This window comes from Castor canadensis, chromosome 4, assembly GCF_047511655.1.
Source record: "Castor canadensis chromosome 4, mCasCan1.hap1v2, whole genome shotgun sequence".
NCBI lineage: Eukaryota > Metazoa > Chordata > Mammalia > Rodentia > Castoridae > Castor > Castor canadensis.
The window spans coordinates 129,756,830-129,781,846 of NC_133389.1; the positions used below are offsets into that span (position 1 = coordinate 129,756,830).

At 38.8% G+C, this 25,017-nt stretch overlaps 2 protein-coding genes across 10 annotated transcripts in view; one reads left to right on the top strand and one right to left on the bottom strand.

Moving 5' to 3' along the window:
- Window positions 1-1,870: 1,870 nt before the first annotated feature.
- On the top strand, window positions 1,871-11,516 carry LOC109684386 (heterogeneous nuclear ribonucleoprotein A3). 3 transcript variants are annotated; one of them, XM_074071156.1, is made up of 11 exons: window positions 1,871-2,026; window positions 4,020-4,142; window positions 4,229-4,375; window positions 4,457-4,667; window positions 5,043-5,132; window positions 5,214-5,309; window positions 5,404-5,484; window positions 6,018-6,161; window positions 7,020-7,142; window positions 7,313-7,381; window positions 7,474-11,516. In XM_074071156.1, exons 1-10 carry the CDS (start codon window positions 2,021-2,023, stop codon window positions 7,363-7,365), a joined length of 1,074 nt encoding a protein of 357 aa, XP_073927257.1. In that variant the 5' UTR covers window positions 1,871-2,020; the 3' UTR covers window positions 7,366-7,381; window positions 7,474-11,516. The 3 variants fall into 3 exon arrangements, with proteins under 3 accessions (XP_073927257.1, XP_073927255.1, XP_073927256.1); XM_074071154.1 differs by having other exon boundaries at window positions 1,934-2,092; XM_074071155.1 differs by having other exon boundaries at window positions 1,934-2,092; window positions 10,156-11,516.
- A 4,494-nt stretch (window positions 11,517-16,010) lies between these two features.
- Nfe2l2 (NFE2 like bZIP transcription factor 2) overlaps window positions 16,011-25,017 on the bottom strand; it is a 31,761-nt gene continuing 22,754 nt past the window's right edge. For 6 of the 7 annotated variants that reach the window (XM_020160711.2, XM_074071162.1, XM_074071163.1 and 3 more), the window contains 4 exons: window positions 20,133-20,399; window positions 19,360-19,449; window positions 18,087-18,275; window positions 16,011-17,718 (listed from right to left, as the gene is read on the bottom strand). In XM_020160711.2, coding sequence (XP_020016300.1) covers window positions 16,486-17,718; window positions 18,087-18,275; window positions 19,360-19,449; window positions 20,133-20,399 — 1,779 coding nt within the window. In that variant the 3' untranslated portion in view covers window positions 16,011-16,485. The remainder of the gene's footprint in view (window positions 17,719-18,086; window positions 18,276-19,359; window positions 19,450-20,132; window positions 20,400-25,017) is intronic. The other variant, XM_074071161.1, reaches the window with a different exon arrangement.

A 25,017-nucleotide genomic window follows, 5' to 3' on the forward strand; every position in this document is an offset into this window, starting at 1 on the left:
AAGCACTCTACCACTTGAGCCACTTTGTGACATTCTCAATTATTGAAGGATTTAAAAGACCTGAATAAATGGACTGACATACTATGTTCCCTGATGTAAGGACTTAGTAGCTATGCTACCTCACCATGTTTCTCAAATTAGTGTAAAAATGTAATACAATTCAAAGAAAGAATAACAAAAGTTATTAGGAATGGATTAGAAATAACTTGGTTAGGTCTAGGTGTTTAACCTAGACAAAAATGCCTTACAGGACAGCCAGGTGATCACTCTTACTGATCACCAACAATGCCTCATAGAGTAGTTTAATGTGAAGACCATCTTTTTTTTTTTTAATTTATTTTCATTTATTTATTTTTTTATTATTCATATGTGCATACAATGCTTGGGTCATTTCTCCCCCCTTCCCCCAGAAGACCATCTTACGAAGGCCTTTAACATTGTGTTTTTCTATGAACAGAACTGGTCAGAATATAAGGACTGTTTCATAGTTATCAGACTCACAAAATCTTGGTATTAATCATACACTAAAGCAATACATTTTTCTGATGTCTTGAAACATCACAACATATAGACATTTTTCAAGTCTGTTATGGCTCTCCAAGGATCATGCATAAAAGTGTGCTTGTGATTCTGGAATCAGAACAACAAAAGAAGTTATATTAAGGCCTGGTGACTGGTTTCTGTACCCCAACAGAAACCTGTTTCTATCTTCTTTGAACATCAACAAATTCTACCCTTTTCAACACCCCTTTTTCAAACTCAAGGCTGACCACTCCCCACTTGTTTGCGCAAACTTTCTCTCCAAACAATTTACAATATAACTGATTAGATTGCTAATCTTTCCAAGGGAGGCCAGATGAATTTTTAAAGGAGTTGGTCATATGGATTGCTAAATTAAAATACAAGGCATTTCCTAAATGGGAAGGGGAGGTTTGTTAACTGTGGTCATTTTTTAAATCAGTAACTGTTTAAATAACAATCTACAAATTATTAGCTTATGACTGTCTCATGAGTGCCTAATCCTTTAGCTATGAAAAACAAAACTAAAGCTCAGTAAGGCCAAAAAAATTTTAAAATCCCTTGGGTAGCAGAGAAATGATTATAGCTCTAGTTTCCTCACTCTTAAATCAAAATTGGGAACAGGTGACCACATTTAAACATCACTTGCGTACCTGGCAACAGTGCCTTTTTGGAAATTTTCTAAATTAATTCCCTACATTGTGTCCCCTAGAACAGAGGCTTCGGCTTCTTCCTTGCTAGCTAGAAAAGCGTTACAAAATATCCCCGACGTAATGGAGCTCAGTGAGTGGCTAACGAACTCCATCAGCCCTGCCTCAGGTCGTTAAGAGTAAAAAAGTCAGCGTGTCAGCAGCGTTTTGAGGCCCGTTCAAGGTGCCCATGATTGACGCGTGTCGGTGTCGCAGGGATTTTTCAATACCCGCCCTTTGAGGTGGGCGTCGGCCACGGACACTCGTCCCCGGCATTTGTGAGAGAGAGAGAGAGAGGGGAACCTCAAAGGCTAAGAGGGCTTTCTTGCAATCTTGCGTTACGAGGTAGAAAAGTGTGGTTTTACTTCAGGCACGGGAGTGGAACGAATCTGGAAATGGAGACCGATAGTCCCGCGTGGGGGAGGGGCAAGACGCGCGAGAAGAAAGGGAAAGGCCTTTCTGTTCGGTGACGCGCGGTCACAAGGCGTTCTCCCGACGTGGGCACTCACCATTGGTCGAGCTCTTACTGACGTACCAGCAGCCGCCCGGGCGCCAACCGAGGCAAGGGCGGAGCTGTATTGGAAGTTAGCAAAACGCGCGCGCTCCCGCGGCCCACCGAGCTTCCACCCTCTGCCCGCCAACCCGTTCGTCCAGTCTCCCTTCGCTCCCATCTGGCCCCGCCCCTTTCCTAGCTCGCTCCTCCTCCGCCAGGCCGGCGGCGCGCGGAAAGAGCGTCACGTGACAACTGGCCCCGCCTCTTCCTCTCGGTCCCATATTGAACTCGAGTTGGAAGAGGCGAGTCCGGTCTCAAAATGGAGGTAAAACCGCCGCCCGGTCGCCCCCAGCCCGACTCCGGCCGTCGCCGCCGCCGCCGGGGGGAGGAGGTATTAGGGGGAGAGCGGGGGGTTGATGGGTAGTGGCCGGCATGGGGGACCTGCCTGGATGGGAGCGGGGAGGCCGGGTGGACCGGGACAGCCGTCCCGCGCTCTGCGTTGAGACGGGCGGTGAGAGGGGGAGGGGAGCAGGCCTGGGCGGCCTCCTCGGGGCCCCTTGCCTGCCTCGCCCTCACCGTCGGCCGCACAGGCTGTCTTGGGAGGCGCGGCGTGATCGGGGGCCTTTTCAGGGGGGCAAAAGGCTCGCCGGGTGCGCGGCCTCGGAGGCGAGGCCGAGGGCGGCATGGCGGTCCTCAGCGGGAGCGGTTAGGAGGAGGCGGTGGGGGAGGGGACGGGACGAGCAGGCACATCCGGGCGAGCGAGCGAGCGGGCGGCGGCCACATTGACATTGATCCGCTGCCGCGTTACGAAATGGCGCATTGGCCCGCAATGGCGGCCGCCTCGCTGCGCTGCCGGGAAAGAGCGCGGGGATTGGAGGGAGCAGGCAGGAGGCGGCCGGGCAGAAAATGCCACAAATTCGAGGCTCCGGGCGCGGTACTTTCGCTCAGGTTTTCGGTGACGAGAATTCGTTAAATTCTCTTAGCCTGTTCCTCATAGCCCCACGTGGAAATTTCTGAAAAGTTCACTGCTTTTTAAAGCATATCAATGCTGCCTCATCTGCTATTCATCCCGAAGTACTTAGAAACTATTCACATCGCCATGTGGGTGAAGTGTTCTTACTCTTAAGAGTTTGAGATTCAGATATTTGTAGACGTTAAGTAGGAGCTTAAAAGTTGGTTTTTTTTTTTATCTAATTTTACATTGCTTGCATTTGCTCTGGTTGTAGTTATCTAGATTTTTGTTCTAGAGGATTGCAACAACAGTTGAAATTTTTATCTGTGAGAATTTTATGTGGGTTTTAATTTGTCGATTTTTGTGTTACTATGAAATGCATTCATCCAAGTGGGAGTAAGTGAGCTATGATTTAGGCAATTCTTTAACGTTTTTTTCTAGCATGTGAAAATCTCACACTTGATGCTTTAACATCTGTACTTTTAGAGGACACGGAGATACTAGAAACCCATTATTTAAGGACCTTTTTTTTTTTTTGGCTGTACTGGGACTTGAGCGCAAGACTAACTCTAGGGTGGTTTTCTATAATCTGAACCACTTCCAGCAGTCCTTATTTAAGGATTTTGGGTGAACGAAATCATATTGCATGGTTAAATGACAGTTCATTTAATTTATTTAAAACACTTAAGACATAAAACTTCGACCACATCTTAATTTTTTTCTTCAAAACACCACATTATTTCTGTTTTGTGCTTCATTCTTCTGTTAAGGCAAAATGCACATAATGTAAGTCCAGTTTAGGAATACCCTGACTGTAAAATGTGTGGCATTTAAAATCATTAAACCGTATGATAACAAATGTACGATATAACGAATTGATTACAGAAAGCTATGTAGTAGGCGGTTTTGTTTTTAGGGTTTGTTTTTGTGGAAATACAGGTTTAGCCTAGGAATATGTAGTTTAATATTGATTTGTTTGGAACTGGTGAATTTCTAAGTTGTCTCACTCAAAACTTCTTATATTTTATGGATTATTTTCAAATTAAATGTTTGTTGGAGTATAGACAGAAAATTTGAAGTGGCATGGGTGGAACACTGCTTCTCTGACACTTCGGCTTCTTAGAAAATGACTTCTCATTTGTTTAATGACACTTAGCTGTGGCTTAAAAATTTGAGGGATTTTTGATCCTGGAATTGTCTTGAACTTCAGTTTAAAGTGATCCTTAGCACCATTTTAGGTAAATTTTTAACCGGACAGAGGGTTACTGTTGTGGATACTTGTGGATTAAAGAGAATTCATGCAGTGTTTTTTTTAAAATTAACATACTACAAGAAATAATTAAAATATATTGATTCTTTTTCTCAGGGCCATGATCCAAAGGAACCAGAGCAGCTAAGGAAGCTGTTTATTGGTGGTCTGAGCTTTGAAACTACAGATGATAGTTTAAGAGAACATTTTGAGAAATGGGGCACACTCACAGATTGTGTGGTAAGTTAGAAGGGAATAAAAAGGCTCATGGGAGGGATACAGGAGCTGCGGAGGTGTATTTCAGTGCTTTAAATTTTATTTTGTAGGTAATGAGAGACCCCCAAACAAAACGTTCCAGGGGCTTTGGCTTTGTGACCTACTCTTGTGTTGAAGAGGTGGATGCAGCAATGTGTGCTCGACCACACAAGGTTGATGGACGTGTAGTGGAACCAAAGAGAGCTGTTTCTAGAGAGGTATTTTAATAACATATTACATGATACGTGAAACGGTGAAAGTTTGTTTTTTGATTTAGCATGTTTTTATTTTATTTGTAGGATTCTGTAAAGCCTGGTGCCCATCTAACAGTGAAAAAAATTTTTGTTGGTGGTATTAAAGAAGATACAGAAGAATATAATTTGAGAGACTACTTTGAAAAGTATGGCAAGATTGAAACCATAGAAGTTATGGAAGATAGGCAGAGTGGAAAAAAGAGAGGATTTGCTTTTGTAACTTTTGATGATCATGATACAGTTGATAAAATTGTTGGTAAGAAACAATTTATTGGAATTTGAGAGAGAATAGTTTCTGTTTTGATCTAAATTTGCTAAGTTGATTATATTTTTGTGTTGTGCTTTATAGCCTGTAAAGTGTACAGCTCACTTTCTCCATCTAGATCAAGAAATAAGCACTTTAACTTCCTAGAACTCTCATCCCTCCTTCCCTTCAGAGTCAACCTCTTGGGGTGGGGCTGATAATAGGTGAACTCAGGGTCTTGCACTCATTACTTGAGCCATGCCCCTAGTCCTCAACTACATTCTTTAAAACATTTTAATGAGCCACATAAAGACAAGGGGCACCATTTTTATATGCTTTTCTGAACATAAAATAATTGTTTTGTTTGTTTGATTAAAAAAATTTTAGTTCAGAAATACCACACTATTAATGGGCATAATTGTGAAGTGAAAAAGGCCCTTTCTAAACAAGAGATGCAGTCTGCTGGATCACAGAGAGGTAAGTAGGATCATTTACACGTACCTAATAGATACAAAAGGTGTTTCTAAGGTTCTTAAAAATCTTACTTGACTGTTAAAGGTCGTGGAGGTGGATCTGGCAACTTTATGGGTCGTGGAGGAAACTTTGGAGGTGGTGGAGGTAATTTTGGCCGTGGTGGAAACTTTGGTGGAAGAGGTAAGTTGTACTTACTAGTTTTAAGTATGTGTGTCTTAGGTTCAGTAGTAAAATTGAGTATGTGATTTTGATTCATATCTTGGCTTTCCCTTAGGAGGTTATGGTGGTGGAGGTGGTGGCAGCAGAGGTAGTTATGGAGGAGGTGATGGTGGATATAATGGATTTGGAGGTGATGGTAAGTTTTGTTTTATTTTTGCATTGCTGGGAATCAAACAGGGCCTCACATGATGGGCAAGCAATCTACCACTGATCTACATCCCCACCCCTGATGATAAGTATTTAGGCTGTTTCTATACCATGTTAAAAATTATTTTATGCACTTTTCAGTTTTAGTCAAAATTGAGTGGATTGGTGGTTAAAGTATACTTCTAAGTTAGTACTTTAGAAGAATAACTTCCATAGAGGACTGAACATTAACTTAGTCCTTTTTAGCTATTAAAATTTACTGTAATAGCTTCATCTGAGACTGTATTTTCCTTAGTGAAATTAAAAGAAAAAAAACAGTAATTTTTACTTTTAATTTCAAGCATGGCTGTTAAGGACTTAATTTTTACTAGTTCAGATTCTTGCTGCTCTGTTGACTAGGTATTACTATGTTTCAGAGTGTTAAACATTTGATTGGCTTGTCAGTGACTTAAATGTAATACAAAACTAGAATTCAGTATCTTGATCTTTACATTTGTGGTGTTTTTGTGGCCTTGTTTTCAGGTGGCAACTATGGCGGTGGCCCTGGTTATAGTAGTAGAGGAGGCTATGGTGGTGGTGGACCAGGATATGGGAACCAAGGTGGTGGATATGGTGGTGGTGGAGGAGGTTACGATGGTTACAATGAAGGAGGAAATTTTGGTGGCGGTAAGTGTTCCATACTCAGAAATTTAAGTATCGGTATTTATAGTTCCTATTACAGATGATTGAAAAAATGGTAAAAAGTTTTGAACATTTGGATAAAAATTTTACTTAATAAAAAATACACATGTGGAGATTAAAAGGAATTTTCCTAACTTTGCTGGCTATTTAGTAAATTAGTAAAATATACTCAACTTTTGTGTGGTAAAGGGAATATTTACTAGTGTAAGTAATTTTATGTTTAAAAACCACTAGTGTATTTGATAGAATATTCCTCAGCTCTGACTTTAAAACTGTAGCGATACAATATGCAAATACTTGCACTTACTGAAAGGAGTAAGGGTGCTATCTGAACTCTAGGTTAAATAAAGTACTTTGGGTGGTAACATGTGATATGTAACCGTATGCCCGTCATTATGTCATGAAATTGTAGACATTAGTTATGAAGACACAGTTTTGTTGGATTTTACTAAGTATTACCAAGAACAACCCTTGTTGACAATTTAAAGTATCTTCTCTGTGTTTTTGAAATTGAATTACATTAAAATGGCAAATTGAGCAGTGTCGAATTGATACTGCATTTGGTGCAGGGCATTGATGTTCCTCAAATACGCTGAAATCTGACAGCTGTGTAGAAACATGCCCTTCTGACGATCTTCCACATAGTTTTCCTCTCCTCTATGTCTTAGGTCTACTAGGAAACTTACGGTAGAGGGAGTTTGGGAGTTATGTTAAGATCCCATTCAGTGAGTTGCATATAAGCATTATAGAACATGTTAGCCACCATGATTGTCAAAAAATGAGTTACGTAAGTTTAGGGGGACTATATTCCTTAGGTGAACGACAAAATATTTGTGATTTCAGGTAACTATGGTGGTGGTGGGAACTATAATGATTTTGGAAATTATAGTGGACAACAGCAGTCAAATTATGGACCCATGAAGGGGGGAAGTTTTGGTGGAAGAAGCTCTGGCAGTCCCTATGGTGGTAAGTAATTTTTTACCAAGTTCTTTTGGAGGGAGCTGGTGCTGGGGTTTAAACCCAGGATCCTGTGTTTGCCAGGCACTGAATCACACTCCCAGCCCATCAAAAGTTTTTAGAGCCATTTTAATTTAAAATTTTATGTATATGTGAAAACTCTACATGTATATTTCCAGGTGGTTATGGATCTGGTGGTGGAAGTGGTGGATATGGTAGCAGAAGGTTTTAAAAACAGCAGAAAAAGGGTAGGTATCTTTAAATTTTTATCATGATGATAAACGATATGTGGAACTGTTCACTGAGTGTAATAATTTTTTTATCCTGTATTATTCAACAGGCTACAGTTCTTAGCAGGAGAGAGAGCGAGGAGTTGTCAGGAAAGCTGCAGGTTACTTTGAGACAGTCGTCCCAAATGCATTAGAGGAACTGTAAAAATCTGCCACAGGAGGAACGATGATCCATAGTCAGAAAAGTTACTGCAGCTTAAACAGGAAACCCTTCTTGTTCAGGACTGTCATAGCCACAGTTTGCAAAAAGTGCAGCTATTGATTAATGCAATGTAGTGTCAATTAGATGTACATTCCTGAGGTCTTTTATCTGTTGTAGCTTTGTCTTTTTCTTTTTCTTTTCATTACATCAGGTATATTGCCCTGTAAATTGTGGTAGTGGTACCAGGAATAAAAAATTAAGGAATTTTTAACTTTTCAATATTTGTGTAGTTCAGTTTTTCTACATTTTAGTACAGAAACTTTAACAAAATGCAGTTTTGAAGGTGTTTCCTTGTGAGTTAACAAGTAAAGATCATTGTTAATTACTATTTTGTATGAATTTTGCTAAAGTTAACTGTAAAGAAACACCTACTGACTTGCAGTTTAAGGGGAACCTATTCTCCCCATTTCCAAACCATGATATGAATGGGCGCTGACATGTGGAGAGAATAGATATTTGTATGTTTGCAATGTGTGTTTTAGATACTTAGGATTGGGTATTTAAATTAGCATATTTGTGAATTTAATAGCATTAAGATAACCTTCAAATGAAAAGAATCTCAAAATTTCTATTTGGTTTTTGTGCATTTTCTTTCAAAATGTAATGATTTTAGTGTGTTAGACTTGCTGAGTCCTGGGTGTTACATCTCCATTCTACATTTACCTTGGTCACATTTAAACTGCTACCATAGTTTTGGGGTATACAACATGTCTACTGCCTCTGTTTAGATTCTGGAATAGGGTGGTAGATGTTTTCCCTCTCCACCTTAAAAACTACTCTTAATTTTTGATACTTGACCACTATGTTTGTTACTACGTTTGAACAAATTAGTGGTCATCTGATTTTGTTCTCTTTTTCATTTTAAACCCCAGAATTCCATAAGTTGAGTTACTTTCCTTGGTTTACTTATCTTTCCCCTCACCCCGCCAACACATACATGTTTTCAAGCAAGAGAATAGAAAACAGTTCATTGTTCAATTTTTCACTGGCTGGCATGCTTAGCTGTTTGTACCCTACACATTTTGCTGAATAAAACCAAGGATAGTTTAGGTATAGTTGTCCGAAATAACTTAATGCAGCAGAAATGTAGCACAGTTGCTTAGTACAAGATTCTCACTTCCCAAAGACCTGAATTAAAATTTGCAGAGTCCAAGTTCTTAAATTCCCAAAGAACACACTGTTACTCCTTATGTATATTTTTACCTAAATTGTGTTGGTGTGACTTACCAATTTGTTTAGAAGTTGCTGGTAGAAAAGAATTTTAGGTAATAAGGTCATATATATAAAAAATGTCTGTTTGCGCCAGCTAGTGCTTACAATTTCACTCAAGCCCTAAGTATGTGCCCTGCTGTTACTCTTTCTTTAGTAGTTGAACATTGGATTCAAGATTTTTACTTGGTTTATAAAGTACTAAGCAAAACAAGCAATAAAAAGGGGAATGGGGCGTGCTAGTGTTTGAATATGCTCTCTTGTTGCTCTAATTCTGTGCCTCTGTGCATTATTAATATTTGGATGCATGCAATGCCAGCATGGAAATTGGTCTTCACAAATACTGCAGTTTTCCAGAAAACACTCACAAACCAATAAATGTAACAGACAACATTCCATTTGTTAATGGACATATGTGAATAAGCAGTGTAGAAAATAGGCTTATATTAGAAAATGGTTAAGTCCTTAATAACTTCAAGTGTGGTTATATAAATACATGGACACTGTCAATGTTCAAAACTTAAACTTGGGTACCTGGTCAAAATAATGCTTGGGAAACATTCTATTAAAATCAAGCTAAATTGTCTCAAGTTCTTTTATTCATATAATAAAGGTTGAAGGAATGGGGAAGATTAACATTTCCTGTTTTTATGTTTGTGACATTGTTTGACACAACCTTGACAGTATCCTTTAATGGTATATGAGGTTAATTGTTTTGTTAACCAACTTCTTATGTTCTGGAACTAGTAGTTTAATAAGTAAAAATATTTTTCAGTAAGTGGATGTTTACAACCTATAAGCAGGTGAAATTTGTATGTGACCTGTTTATAAGTTGTATTAGTTTAGCTTTTCTGAACAATGTGGAAAAGTAAGCCATGAGGAGAGCGATATAACCAGCTTTAAAGGACAAACTGTGCTTTTTAAGCACAGTGTGGATCAAAGGAAACTCTCACTAAGACAGGACTTCAGCAGCCTTTTTGAGTATGGACAAGTCAGCATAAATAAAGAATGAGAAGGCAGCAGCAAGAGCTTCAACTACAGAGAAGTGAAGGCATAAGATACTATGATGATAGTGAGCAACTTTCCAAAAAGCTAGTTAAATCTGCTTATTACAACTGAAATATCGAAGAAAGTCTAGCAGGAAGGAGTTCTTCGCCTTTTGGAACATCAATGAGAGATAGTTGCCACAGTCACTAGGTCTAGCATTTAGACCTGCAAGGAAGGGCAATAAGCATTAGGTAAGGCTTGAATTTGAATTTTTTCACTAATTAAAGAGTAATTTTTTGTAAAGCAAGGTAAGAGTAATCTTTTTGATTTGCAGGTTGAATGAGAACCCTACTTGCCTAAATGAGGAATGTCTTTCCTACCATCTTAAATACGAAGGTTTCTGGCTGGGTAAGGTTTGTAGCTCACAGTAAAACCTAATGACACCATTTATTTCCCTACAAATCCATACTACATATTTTGAAACGTCACCCCTCTTTAGAAGGCAAATTCTCAAGCTGAAAACTTTTATCTTGGTACCACATTGAACACGTTTTAAAGCATAGGCAAAATTGCCCTGTAATGGCCATGTGCAGCATGAATCAAATACGACTTCTTGTGTGCTACTCACTGTTATTAGGGCAAAGTCTGTTGTCAGTAAAGAAAGAGTAGCCTCCCTTTCTGTGAAGTTTTTGTAATCAGGACTTTTAACATGAGTAAGCTGCCATTCATACTGAGAAGGATAACCATTACACAATTACTAGATGATGATAGATATTAGAATGATCTTAATTTAAGTGACCTCCTAAGTTCTTCTATACATAAATTCAGGGAATTACTTGGCCCAACAGGATAAATTTGTTAAATGTTAACCCTAAATAGGGGGTTCTAATTACACTAAAGCCCCTCTTAAAAAAGACATTTTTCCCAAGAATTAATGTCAGTTGGAAAAGGGATTTTTTTTTTTTTTTTTTTTGCTGCCCTTAAAGGGCTAGTAAAGTCAGTTTCTTACATGAACAGGAGTGGTTTGCCAGTTTCTTTTCAGAAAAAGGTTGGTTCTGTCTAAATAAGTAATGAATTCCCACATAGCTTAGAATTGTTTAAGGTATTAGCCTTTTCACATGGTTTTGGTGAAGCACATTTCCTAAGACAGGAAACACTTTAAAGGCATTCATTTTATCTATGAAATAAAGTGGTTTTATTTAAATGCAGTTTCATTGTCATTTCTGAAAAACAACCGTCTTCAGTTGTAGCACTGGTAAACAAGGAAATTCTAAGTAGGAAATGGTTGGGGCAAACTTTCTAACTGATTTTGTTAAAGTTTGTAGGTTACTGCTTCTAATGTTAACATTAAAGTGAATTTACACTCATGTTCTAAAGGGAGAGAAAATTTGTATGGTAAGATGAAGCCCATTTGTTTGGGAACCAAGTAGAAACACAGGCTTGGTTTTAAGCTTTCCAGAGTAAGCTACAATATGAAATACTCCTCTAAAGACTATCTCCGAGTAACGTCACAAAGTAGTGAATAAGCATGGTAATGTAAGGATTGTTAGCCTATCTAATTTGCAGTTTTAAAGCTTCATTATGTTTTACTCTGATTTTTAATCAGGTGGTCTGTAATGGATTTAAATGTTTTGTTTGTAGTTCAATGAAATGTTTACAGAAAGATAACTTTTTCATTAAAATATTTTTTAGAAATGTGTGTGTGGTTTTGTCACTTCACAGTGTTTGTGACTTAAATGTTTTGGGTATATTACAACTTTAGCATCAGGAAGCTTTGAAATATTTTTGAAAGATGTGGGTTCTATAAACTGGGAAATTGGTTAGAAGAAACAGTATTTTAAATTAAAAGTCCAAAGTTAACTGCTACTTAATACTTGTCTGACAGGATATTTAGGTTTTAAAAGACAACACATGAAACCATTGGGAGGTGGTACATGTAAAGAGTAAATAGGCAAGTAAATACATGAAACAAGCTGGGAAAGAAATGGGGCGTGTTAGAAATGTCTGGTTTCTTGCAAGGCAGTGAGTTAAACATTTTGTGGTTGAGGGTGAGTAGGGGAAAGAAGCTTACATGAAATTGGTCTTAATCTACCCTGCAATTTAACCCAAGTAAAAGTTAAAAGAGTGTTTAGTCACCTTAGTGACTGGTTTGATAATTTGTGATTTTTTAAAATTGTTTTTATACCGTTGTGTATGTGGATTTCTAGCTTAAACTACATTAAGTATATAAAGTGAAATTAAAAATTGAAGCCAGGTAAGGATTTTTAGTTACATGTTCAAAACGCTGGCTTTTTACCATAATACAGTGGTGTCATGTTCTGCACAATAAAGTGATCTTAAGGACTTAATGAACATTAAGTCCTAAAGTAATTTGGCAAGTGTGGACTTCATTTCCAACAAGATATATTTTCTCAGAATGGGAAACTTACAAATTGCCAAATACTCAAGAAGATAAAATTTGATTTCTCCCATGTACCCATCACAACTATATTTGAATTGGGTTTTCTAAAAATTAAGTGTTTTCTTTGGCAAAAATGGGATTCTGTTACACAATAGGTTGATTTAGCTTTGGATTGAATATATAATGCCAGATTTGGGGGCAAGTAACAAAACATGACATTTCTGTCACACTTAAGATGTCAACACCAGGTAATGTTGAGGGTAGATGTAATTGCATGTTCATGTAGTGTTTAAATAGTTTTGAAAGCTAAGAAATAGCAATTTGCCCATACTATTAACAGGGTTTAAAAGTAATGGAGTTCTGTCAAATATTAACTGGCTATATCTGGAGGATATAAGACATGAATAGAAATGTGCAAAAAATACCAAGTTTTGATGGATTGCATTTTTTAGAGTTAGTCTCAGCTGTTTTGTGCCCTTATTTAATAAAGAATGCAGTTCAGTTTTTGAACTTGTAAGTTTTGCTTATCCAACTTAAATACAGAATTTACAGCAATCTTGTGACTTTGGATAGGTTCTTTGGAAGTTATTTAGCTCATTTCTGGCTGTTTGGTAATGCTGAGACACCCCCTTAGAATGGTGATTTTATGTGCATGGATGTGTGGAATTAGGTACTGCAAACAAAATACTTTTTGTGGCAGTATAATACACTTTACATATTAAACAAGGTTTTGTGGGTCTGCCTTCTATTTTTGAAGTTCTGACAGTGATCTAGTTAGTATTGATTTAAGCTAATTACAAGCACTGTGAATGACTACCCTGTGGCTTGTTGCCAGGAACACTGAAGGGAATGCTGTTTCATTACATGTTAGAAAAAACAACTTTGCATCAAAATTTTAAGAAAATTCTAAATTCTATCCAAGTTAAGAACACTTGCTTTTATGTAAAATACAGATGACAATCCACCCTTAAATCTGAAGTTCTAAGTGTGAAAGGCTTAAAGAGTTCAACCTAGCGCCTCTAGTTTCTAGTATCATTTGGGTAATAGCAGTTGTCATAAGAATGTCCTGTAGTGTAGTAAGTAAAATTTTAATGGGAGACTATGTAGTTAACAAGGGGTTTTTCCTCCACACAGGGATTGAAGGGTGTTTTTTGTGATGCTGGGGGTTAAATTTGGGGTCTAGTTTGTGCTAGTTAGGGAAGCACTCTACCACTCGAGTTGCTGCCCTAGTCCATTTTGGAGATGGGGTCCCACAGACTTTGCCCACGCTGGCTTGAAACTCTGATCCTCCCGATCTGGGGCTTCCAAGTGGCTAAATTGCTGGTGCCCAGCTCTTACTGTTTTTTGGGTTTTTTTTTTCCCCCAGTACTGAGGTTTGAACTCAGGGCCTTGTGCCTGGTAGGCACGTGCTCAACCACTTGAGCCATACCTCCAGCCCCCTAACTGATAATTTTAAACACAGTCTACATAAAGCAGTGAGTTTAGTACTTGAAGTTAGGTTTTAGGTACTAGAAGGTTCTACAGTAAGTTGTTTTGTTTGAACTGTGGGCAAAGTCTTTTGAAATACAACAATGCAGATGAAGGCTGTTTCATGTGCCCCAGCATTGTTTGGCCGTCTTTTATTGGCCAATCCCACATGCCTCAAATGGAACTGTCCCTGCGATTATTGTCACCAACCCATGTACAGTTTTGTCTAAAAGACGCACACTGTGCTCAAGACTTGAGATTATATTCTGAGTTAGAAAAAGTGTCTTCTCCAGGAATCATTACCACCACCACTAGAGGAAATTCCTCCACAGCCTAAGGAAAGTATTTGGTACATAGAAAATAATCCAATATTAATCCTAGAATTGTTGGTCCTTAAAGTTTTCCAGTCATCCGAATGAAATTCTTGCTGAGCTAGTTTGATTTTTTCATGTGTTGCCCAAAATGTCAATACAAGGCTAAAATAGTTGACAGCGTTTACCGAGAGCTAGAATATAGCTCCACTCTGCAGATGAGGAAACAAGCCTGAGTGCTGAAGTGAGTTGCAGGTTATTCTAGGAATTGATGGGGAAGAGGCTAAGTCTGCTTCTTGCGTTTGTGGGCCTGGACACCATAAAGGTCTTGGGGGAATAGTTTACCATTAATGCATATGCTTAAACACCTTTTAAATGGCTCCTTTGGCTGACAAAGGGCAAAACAAATGACTTCCTTAGATGATGAAGAGTTGGAGCCAGGCTCTGGTGGCTCACATCGGTAATCAGCTACTCTACTCAGGAGGATCACGGTTTTGAAGCGGGGGGGGGGGGGGGGGGCGGCGGGGGTAGACACGGGACAGACCCTATTTTGAAAAAACTCATTCCTAAAAAGGGCTGGCAGAGTGGCTCAAGATGTAGGCCCTGAATTCAAACCTCAGTACTGCAAAAAACAAACCAGCTGGAACTATGAATGGTTTGTTAGCACCCTCATTTTACTAGGTACGGTGTGTGACTGATACCACCCATAATTCCAGAGGCAGAAGCTGGCCTAGGCTACCTTCCCTCCTCAGCCCCCTCCCCCCCCCAAAAAAAAGTTGGAAGATGTACCTCAGTGGTAGACTGCTTGCCTAGTATGTGCAAAGACCCTGGGTTTGATCCCCAGTGGGGGAGGGGGCTTAGGAACATTTTCAAAGGATTTTGAGCCCATAATTTTGTATGCTTTACATGTCCATATGTGAACCAGTTTTCTCACCTACTCTTACCGAGTTATCCATTCCTGAGTAACATAATTCTTCAATCTACTAGAAAGTCTTTCTAGTGCAACTTTGAGATGCAGCATCCTGACCCTGTACACACTTCTTTGGCCCTAGAGCAAGACTATCTTAACGCACAAACCTCACAAATTAGTCTCCCTGCTCCTACCCCTTGTCCTGTAAATTCCTAGCACATGAGCCACAGCAACCTGCTTTGGTAGTGTTGCTTAGCCTGGCTAATGGGTCCCCACTTCATAAAGTCCTTCTGAAGACTTAGAAGGCTTTGTGCTGTGCCTGCCCCCTCCTATACTTCCCTAGGTTTATTGTTTTTTTCTTGGTGGGTGGTGACAGGGGTTTGAACTCAAGGCTTTGTGCTTACAAAGCAGGTGCTTTACTGCTTGAGCCACACCTCCAGTCCATTTTGCTCTGATTATTTTGGAGATGGGGGTCTTTGGGCTGGCCTTGAATTTCGTGATCTTCCCAATCTCAGCCTCCCAAGGAGCTAGGATTATAGGCGCGACCCACTGCCACCTGGCTTTACTCTTACACCATCCCCTCCAGCTTTTTCTCAATCAGGCCATGCCTGTGGACTTGTGTGTCCAGTGTTGCAATGCTCTTTAGCCATGGATAGAATGGCTTGCTCTTCCTCACCTTTCAAATGTTGCAGCCTCAATGTGGCTTCATATTTACAACCCTATTTTAAGTTGCATACTTTCTACAGTTCTTCCCAATCCTTCTCTAACGTTTCCTGTATCTCTTCACTAGAATGTTAAGTCTAGGAGCATAAGAATACTGAGTTGTTCTTTGCGCTACAAATAATAACTAGTACATGGTTAGGCACACATTTGTTGATGTATTTTCATGTCAGTGTGTTACACATTTCCTTGCTTGAGACGTACCTGCTGTTGAAACTTATCTATACTTTCTCTGTAACAACACTAGTACCACATACTTGGTATAAGATGCTTTTAAAATTTTCAAAACCATTCTGAAAATATAAAATACACAAATGTGTTAAAATGGATGATTGTCCCATGGAAAATACTGTTGTGAAAAAATGCAAATGAATCACAAAAATCTTAATATTCCTTTATTAGTGCCAGCTCATTGTGTTTTGTTTTTTTTGCCAGAGCTAAACAATATAAAAAAATGCCATTTTTTTGTTCATATAGTATTTATAAAAAACTATAGTGGTTAGTTTTGCGACAATTTGCTTTTAGCCAGATGTCCTGTCATCTTATAAATCTGACTGTAACAAATGAGATAAAAACAGTATAAATAAGTTTTGTAGTATTTACACTTACACACCCAGATGGTGTCCTAAGAAATTAACTTCATAGTTAAAATGAAACTACTGATTCAACATACTGATATTTTAATGCTTTTTTAAAGTTTCATTTTATTTTCTACACTAGTTTTGCCTATAATTTTGCATAGAATTACTTGTAAAGAACATTTCTGCATTTCACATCACAGTAGGAGGTTGTAGAACAGTACAAAAAAACAAAACAAAAAGCCCACTAGCCCAGAAAAGGCCAAATCTCTCAAATCTACTTTTTCTTACTATCTGGCTTCTTACTTTTGGGAACAAGGAATACATTGCCATCTCTGGTTTGCTGCAGGGAGTATTCACTTGGAGAGTACGGTTTTCCATCTTCATCTCGTAGCATGCTGAAGACTTCAAGATACAAGGTGCTGAGTTGTTTCTTCAGTAAATGGAGGCTTTTGTCATTTTCTCCTTTTTCTTTGAGTAATTTTTCTTTTTCATCTTTTAAGTGACCTAAATCTTGCTCCAGTTCTACTATATTTTCCAGTTTTCTTTTTCTGCAATTCTGAGCAGCCACTTTATTCTTACCCCTCCTTCGTATATCTCGAATTAATGCAAGTTGAGCTTCATTAAATTGCTCCTTAGACATCATTTCATTGAAGTCGTCAACAGGGAGGTTAATGATTTGTTCAACAGGGAATGGGATATGGAGAGCTTTTGCCCTGAGCTCATCTCTTGTGAGATGAGCCTCCAAACGGCTTGAATGTTTATCTTTTGTGAATGGGGCTTTTCGATGACTAGGATTTATAGGCAGTTCTTTCTTTGGTGTGTTTTCACACTGGGCATCATGTACAGGAACACTGTACCTTTGAGTTGGTGACAGATGTTGCACTGTATCTCCAGAGGAAAGTACTGGCTGTGTTTTGGGACCATTCTGTTTGACACTTCCAGGGGCGCTATCTAACTCTTCCATTTCAGAGTCACTGAAACCAGGTGGTGGATCTCCATAGATGGAAGACTCCACTGAGTGTTCTGGGGATGGCATGCTGGGACTTGTGTTCAATGAAATGCCAGAATCAGAATCATTGGATTCTGCTGTGTTTTCAGGGTGCTTTGGGTTGAAAGCTTTGCATAGTGATAGATCAGAGCCATCAGCGGGCCCAGAAAGAAGTTCAGAGAGTGACTGGCTTATAGTAGCAGAGGAGGGCATGCTGTTGCTGATACTGGGTTCTGCTATGAAAGCGGAATAAAATTCATCACCAAAACCTGTGTTTAATGTGGCATTTGAATTTAATGAGTTCACTGTCAACTGATTGGGATCTTCTGTGGAGAGGATGCTGCTGAAAGAATCCTCAAAAGCATGAAGAAAATGTGGACTGCAGTTCCCCACTTCTTTTTCCAGGGAGGGGATGGATGAGTAGAAATGGTAATTATTGCCAATTTCTGTCAGTTTGGTTTCTGGGCTTGGAACTGTGGGAGCAGTCTCAACCAGCTTGTCATTTTCAATATTAAGACACTGTAGAAAAGAAGTTTATACTAATCAATCAAGGTCAAATTATTTTTAATAGCTGATAATCCATATATCTTGGTAAATTTGTCTCCAAAGTGTTCTATAATCCAGAAATAATTTTCATTTTCAGTAGATGGGTAAACTTAAGCATACATACTATTTTCAGAGTTCCTAGATCATGGACTTCAAGTTTAGAATGGATCCGTCCATCTAACAAAAGTGCATGTCAAGTGAGCCTGGGCAGCTCTCATGACTAATTTAAAAGCACCTTCAATCCTTCTTGTAAGTGGCATATAAATAAGTAATCACAATGACTAATTTAAAGACACTGAATATTAAATAGCATCTTCAGTACTGAATTAGACCTTAATTACCTGTAATTCTGGAATAGAAAGTAGCTCCTCCCAAACTTGCTCAATGTCCTGCTGCATGTTGTTTAAATCGGCCATGGCTCCCTCAAGAGAAGTTTCAAGTGACTGAGCCTGATTAGGAGCAGTAAAGACTGGGCTTTCCATGTGGCTGGGAATATCTGGAACAAGTGACTGAAACGTAGCTGAAGAAACCTAAAATTGTCAAGGCATCATCTACATGAGTAAGCTCAAAGGCGCTATTATAACACATTAAAGTAGAATTGGCTGCACTTCTTTATTTTTTTCTTACTCAACACTTATGACCCCCTATTTCTACATAATGAAATATTTTTTCCCCTACCCAACTGACTCCAGATTTACAATTTATTGGCTTTTTTTATCCCATGTGTTTGAAGTTAAACTTCAGCCTGGTGCCAGTGGCTCATGCCTATAATCCTAGCTACTCTAGAGGCAGAGATCAGAAGGAACACAGTTTGAAGCCAGCCCCAGGCAAATAGTTCATAAGGCCCTATCTTGAAAATACCTAATACAAAACAGGGTTGGTGGAGTGGCTGAAGTTGTAGAGCACCTGCCTGGTAACCATGAGGCCCTGAGTTCAAACTCCAATACTGCCACAAAAAAAAAAAAAAAAAAAACTTAAACTTGAAAATGGGTCAGAACAATCTTTAGTTCTTAATTTATATGTATAAAATTAAATATTGTTTGAAGTACTATACATTGTATTTAGATGTAAATTAAGTATAGTACTTCAAACAATAGATTTGAATTGTTGACTGATGTCTTTATTAATCAGCTTTTTCTTTACCAAAAATTTGTATATACCTATAACAAATGAGTTTCTTGGTATGGTTATACAGATCCATGTTTTTGGCCATAAAGGAGGAAAGGTTTGTAGTTGTGTATTATGTAAGGGTCATTTTTGTGTGTGTATGGATGGCATTTGAGCTCTGCTTACATGCTTGCTAGACAGGAGCTCTACCACTTGAGCCACTCTGCCAGCCCAAAGGTCTTTTGGTTTTTGTTTTTTGGGGTTTGTTTGTTTGTTTGTTTGTTTTTGGAGCACTGGGGTTTGAACTCAGGGCCTCACATTTTTTGGTTGTTTTTAAATAAACATTATATAGATAGATCTATCTTCCTACTAAGGTTTCCTTGATAAAAATTTTACTTTTAAATTTTTCTTTTATTCATTCTTTTAAATGGAGACTGTTTAGAGAGACTAATATAGGATATGTTCAGTGCATCTATGGAGTTTGCTGTTAACCAAATTATTTTATACCTCATCATCATCTACAAATGGGAATGTCTCTGCCAAAAGCTGCATGCAGTCATCGAAGTACAAAGCATCTGGTTTGGGAATGTGGGCAACCTGGATTAAAAGGGAAAGGCATAAAGAAGAAAAATTGTTAACACTTTAATTGGCCATGCTAGAGATTTATGATTGGCTTAAGATTGATGGTTAATGTTAGTGTTTACAATGTAGTTAATTATTTTAGAAATCAGTTTGATGCACAGACTCAAACCAGACTACTTTGGTTCAAATCTTAGTTCCTCTACTTTCTTTCTCTTTTTTATACTGCTGGGGATCAAACCCAGGGCTTCATGCATGTTAGGCAAGAGCCCTACCACTGAGCCCCAATTTTTTTGAGTGGTCTGAGCAAATTAACATTTTGAGCTGTAGTAGTTCAGTTACACTGAGTAAATCAGTGTTATAATTAGGACCATGCCTGCCACAATAACATAAACAATGCCTACTACTAGTTTTACTACTGCCAGTACTTCTGTTGCTGTTTGATCCTAAAAGGGTATTTCTGTAATTTATAAAATTCCTTATGTGATTAGTGTCCTCCTAATCCTTAAAATAACTCTGTAAGTAGTTTTAAGTATTGAACTCATCAGGAGGCTGAGGTTGGGAACTTGACAAGTTAACTTTATAAGGTCACAAAGACATAGTAAAAGGCAGAGCTGGAACTCAAATGCAGACATCCTATTTTCTCAATGTTTCCTTAGAACCCTGATGTACATTTTTCCAAGAACTAAGGTACTCTGTACCTGGGAGTAGTTGGTAGATCCACTGGTTTCTGACTGGGTGTGCTGGGCTGGCTGAATTGGAAGGAATTCACCTGTCTCTTCATCTAGTTGTAACTGAGCGAAAAACGCTTTCTCTTGCTCCTTTTTGATTTGTTCTTGTCTTTCTTTTTCAAGTTTTTTCTGTTTTTCCAGCTCATACTCCTTCTGTCGCTGACTGAAGTCAAATACTTCTCGACTTACCCCAAGATCTATGTCTTGCTTCCAAAGTATGTCAATTAAATCCATGTCCTATGTTTAAAAACATAAAGGAGAGATCATGGTTAAGATGGGCCATGTAGATTAATTCCCATTGTTATTGTGAACACTGGTGGGAGATTATAAACAAAACCTGAGTAAGAACATAGATCCATTGTTCTAAAAGAGCACAGTTAATTCCATTCACTAAAAGCAACCATCTACACTGTCATCCATTCTAATCACAATTTGGATCAATAATGATTGGGTAGTGGTAGAGACAGGCAGAGTTACAAATGTTTCACATTGTGTCTGAACTAAAAGAAATCTCCTAGAGTATAAACATTATAGCAAGCACTCCAAGCTGCTGGCTTATCAGAAATGGGACTTGAAAAACATGACTAAGGCTGGGCCTGGTGGCTCACACCTATAATCCTAGCTACTCTGGAGGCAAGAGTTTGAGAGGATCACAGTCCTAGGCCTGCCCAAGAAAAAATTCATGAGATTCCCCTCCCTCCCCATAAGCATGGTAGCACACACCCATCATCCCAGCTACATGGTCAGCATAAATAGGAGGATCATGGTTGGACCCAGGTATAATGAGAGACCTTATCTCAAAAATAAAGCAGAAAGGGCTGGGGGTGTAGCTCAGGTGGTAGCACACCTACCTATAAGCTCAAGGCCCTAAGTTCAAATGCCAATATTGCTCCCCCAAAGAATGAAAAGCATGACTGAATACATGGGAATTTCTGTACCTTGCTCAGCAAATACCGTTTATAGAGTGAAACCTCCAAGTTAAACTGTCAGTCTAGCAGGTATGAGATAACACCATTGTTTTGATTTTTCTTATACTGGATTATCCTCATCATTTCCTCCACTCTTGTCTCTGTGGCTCACCTATTAAATAATACCTTTTGCCAGGTGCTTGTGGCTCACACCTGTAATCCTAGCTACCAACAACAAATTCCTTTGACTTGAGCTTTAATTCCTGAGGCATGAACAAGTTGGTAATGGAAGGTTGCTTGTTGCTGAATTCATTTTTTTTTTTTCCTGGTGGTTCTGGGGACTCAACTGGGCCTTGATCATGCTATAAGCAAGCTACACTTATATCACTCAAACTATATTTCTCTAGCCCCTAAATAACTTTTTTTGTTTTGTGGGACTGGGGTTTGAACTCAGGCAGGGCTTCACACTTGAAAGCAGGCACTTTACTTCCAGCCCATCTTGCTCTTATTGTTTTGGAGATGGGTCTCAAGAAGTATTTGCCCAGCTGGCCTCAAACTTTAATTATCCTGACGTTGGCTTCCAAATAGCTAGGATTAAGCTGGTGGTGTGGCTCAAGCAGTAAGAGCGCCTATCTAGTAAGCACAAGGCCTTGAGTTCAAACCCCAGTGCTGCCAAGAAAAAAAAGTAGCTAGGGTTACAAGTGTGAGCCACAGGCCCCCCAGCCCTAAATAACTTTTTAAGATACTGGAAGGATCTTACAAAGAGGGAATGGTTATTTTGATTTAGTAAGAACGTGGAAAGAGATTTTTATTCTAAAAATGTGTCAAAGGTAGTCTTCTGATTTGTAACTAGTTTTTGGAACAATCACAGGTAGAAAAATGTAGACCAGTTTCCATTTAACAAATCATCTATATTGAAAATAATGAAATAGAGATATGAAAAATCAAGATAAGGGGGAATGGGAGTTGGGACCTGAAGGCTAGTGGATATAGTATGTAAAAACGTCAAACTTAGTACTTCAGTTCTATTGAGGGTCGACAACACCAGATTGCCTGACTAGTAGAGGTCTAGATCTCTGCTCTTCTCAGCCTGCTAGGGGCAAAAATAACATGGCTGCTCCTTTAGTTAGCAGTCAAGCTATTTTTACTCAACAAAGGAGGAACAGGCCCCCTCAAGTGGAGGCAACACAGCTAGCTGGATAGAAGGTTTGTGTTGGAATCTTAAGTGGTATGGAACTGTGCTGATGGAAGTCATCATTATTCTAGCCTTAGATAATATATAGTGTAAAGCCCAGAGTTAAAAGGGTTTCCTATATGCCAGGCACTGTTCAGAATACAAGCTAATCCTCAAGATAGCCATAGAATTACCCTTATTTTATAGATAAAGAATACTTAAGTTTAGACTATTACAGGTAGCTGAACTCACTGGGGCGGGGGGAGGATCCTGCTTTTTAACTAGACTACACTAAAAAAAAAAAAAATGCAAAAACTAATCATTGGTCAGTGTTTCCTAAACTGGGTAGGATATAAAATCTACTGTAGTATATATACTTTCCCTTGCTGCCTTGGTGAAATGGCAAGTTTACTGAATATTGCATTAAGCACATCACCTGGATTAGTTTCCTGAACAAATGCAACAAAACACCAGAAATGGAGCATTCATTCATTCATATATGGCTATCTTCTTAGTGGGCTCCCCACTCAAATCAACATGAGAATAATTTCCATTTTAGTTTTTTTTTTTCAGTGCTGGGATTTGAACTCAGGGCCACACACTTGCTAGGCAGGTGCTCTACCACGTAAGCCACTCCAGCAGCCCTTTTAATGGTCTCACTTTACGCCCAGGCCAGACTACAGAACAATCCTCCCATTTGTGCTTCCCTGCGTAGCCACCTCATCCAGCCATTGGCTGAAATGGGGGGTCTCATGAAGTTTTTGCCTGGGCTGGCCTGGAACTGTGATCTCATAATCTCTGCCTCCAGAGTAGCTAGTATTATAGGCTTGAGCCACCATACTTAGCTCTGTTTTTAAAAAATGGTATTTCCATTTTCATAGATATGTTTACCCAAGGTCATGTGAAAGCATGCAATGTACAAGGTACGGAGAAACCCACTTTAAAGTTCTGATTAGGTCATTTCTCAGTGAATCTAGATAAAGCACAGTGTCCTATTTAGACTTTTCTTCAAACTGGAGCTAACTGACCAAGGTATAAAACAGTGATCAATATATTAACATCTAAATGCTAGCACAAAGAATTCAGGAATTCATGGTCATTTGATCTTTACTGAAGTCTAGTTTTTCTCTATAAAATATGCAGAACCTGATATGCAAAGTGTGTTGGACTCTTTCAGAATCAATATAAGAAATCCAAATACTTGTCCTTGAACTTAAGGACCACTTCCACAGTTTCCTCAGACTGCCCAGGCTTCACCTTGTTAAGAGATCCCAGAATAAAAATCATAATCTAGTTGTGACTTTTCTGTACCAGAATTGAAGGAATTTGTGTTGTGTATACCTGCTTGCAGGTCTGACTTCCAAAGCATCCCAAGTCCAGTCCCCATGGGCTGGAGGAAAACTTCTAATGGAATTTACTCTACAATCATCAGTGGTATTAACACCAAGAGTAGATTTAACTGTATTATTTCTTTTTTCCTCCTTTCCACCGGGTAATGCCTGAGAGCTTCAGATGGATATATTTTGTATAACTATTTCACCTACACTACCATAGAAATCAAATGAGTCATGTGAAAGAGCTCTCTCCATAAATGTAAAATATTTGTATGTTGTCATACATGCTAACAATGATGGGCCTTTTGAGAGCAAGCTCAAGACCAAACTCCAGGTCAATTGTTAATAATGAAGCTGTAGTAGCAGGCCTAAAAAAATACTGGGGCTATCTAGATAATCAGAAAGGATGAACTATAACTTTTCCCCAAACTGAAGCAATGAAGCTGCTTGGTCCTTCCATAGGGCAAGTCTGAAAATGACTAAGTGTTTGCAACATGTGTTGTAAATTTTAAGAAATAGTCTTAGTAAGAAGGAAAGAAAATTAGAGGACATAATTTTGGTGAATTATAATGGTGGTGGTTTTGTTGTTACTGTTGTAGCTAGGGTATTGAGAGCAGTGTATGTACCTCCATATATTTTTACATACACTATTCTGTACCCATATATGCCTATTTGATTACCACTAAATTCTTGCTGTGACTACAAATCACTATGCACACTACAAAACAATTCAGTATGCTTTTATTTTTAATTTTCCATAACATGATCAGAAAAGGACACCTTGATGTGGATACTAATCAACAAACAAGAAAAATGAAGCAGGAAACATCATTTGGATCCATTTCAGAGAATCCAGTTCTGATCTGAAACAATACTGGACCCTGGGAGACTAAGCCATTCACACATCCTAGCTCTTGTCTCCATCAGGAAGGACTAAAAGTTGTTTCAAGTGATAACATCTAACTGTCTTTAATCAGGCTGGGGAGCATTCAGTGGGACCAGAATGGCATTACACAGTTCAAAGTGTTTGGAGAGGTTTTCCTCTGTTCTTTTAGGTTTACTCTATGAGGTCTCTAAAAGAAAACTGCTTAAGCCAGGTTCTAGTGGCTCACGCCTGTAATCCTAGCTACTCAGGAGGCAGAGGTCAGAACAGCAGTTTGGCATCAGCCTGGGCAATAGCTCATGAGACCCTATCAAAAAAAAAAAAAAAACACAAAAAAGGGCTAGTGGAGTGGCTTAAGCAGTTTAGAGCACCTGGCTAGCAAGCATGAGGTTCCAAGTTCGAATTCCAGTGCCACCAAAAAAAAAAGTGCTTTAAGAAAAATTGAATTTTAAGCAATGACTTTGGATTTCTAAAATCAGACAACTGGATGAAGTTTAAAATTCAGTAACAATGGATTTCTTGCATGGCTAATGTGTCATAATGTGTTGCTCAGATT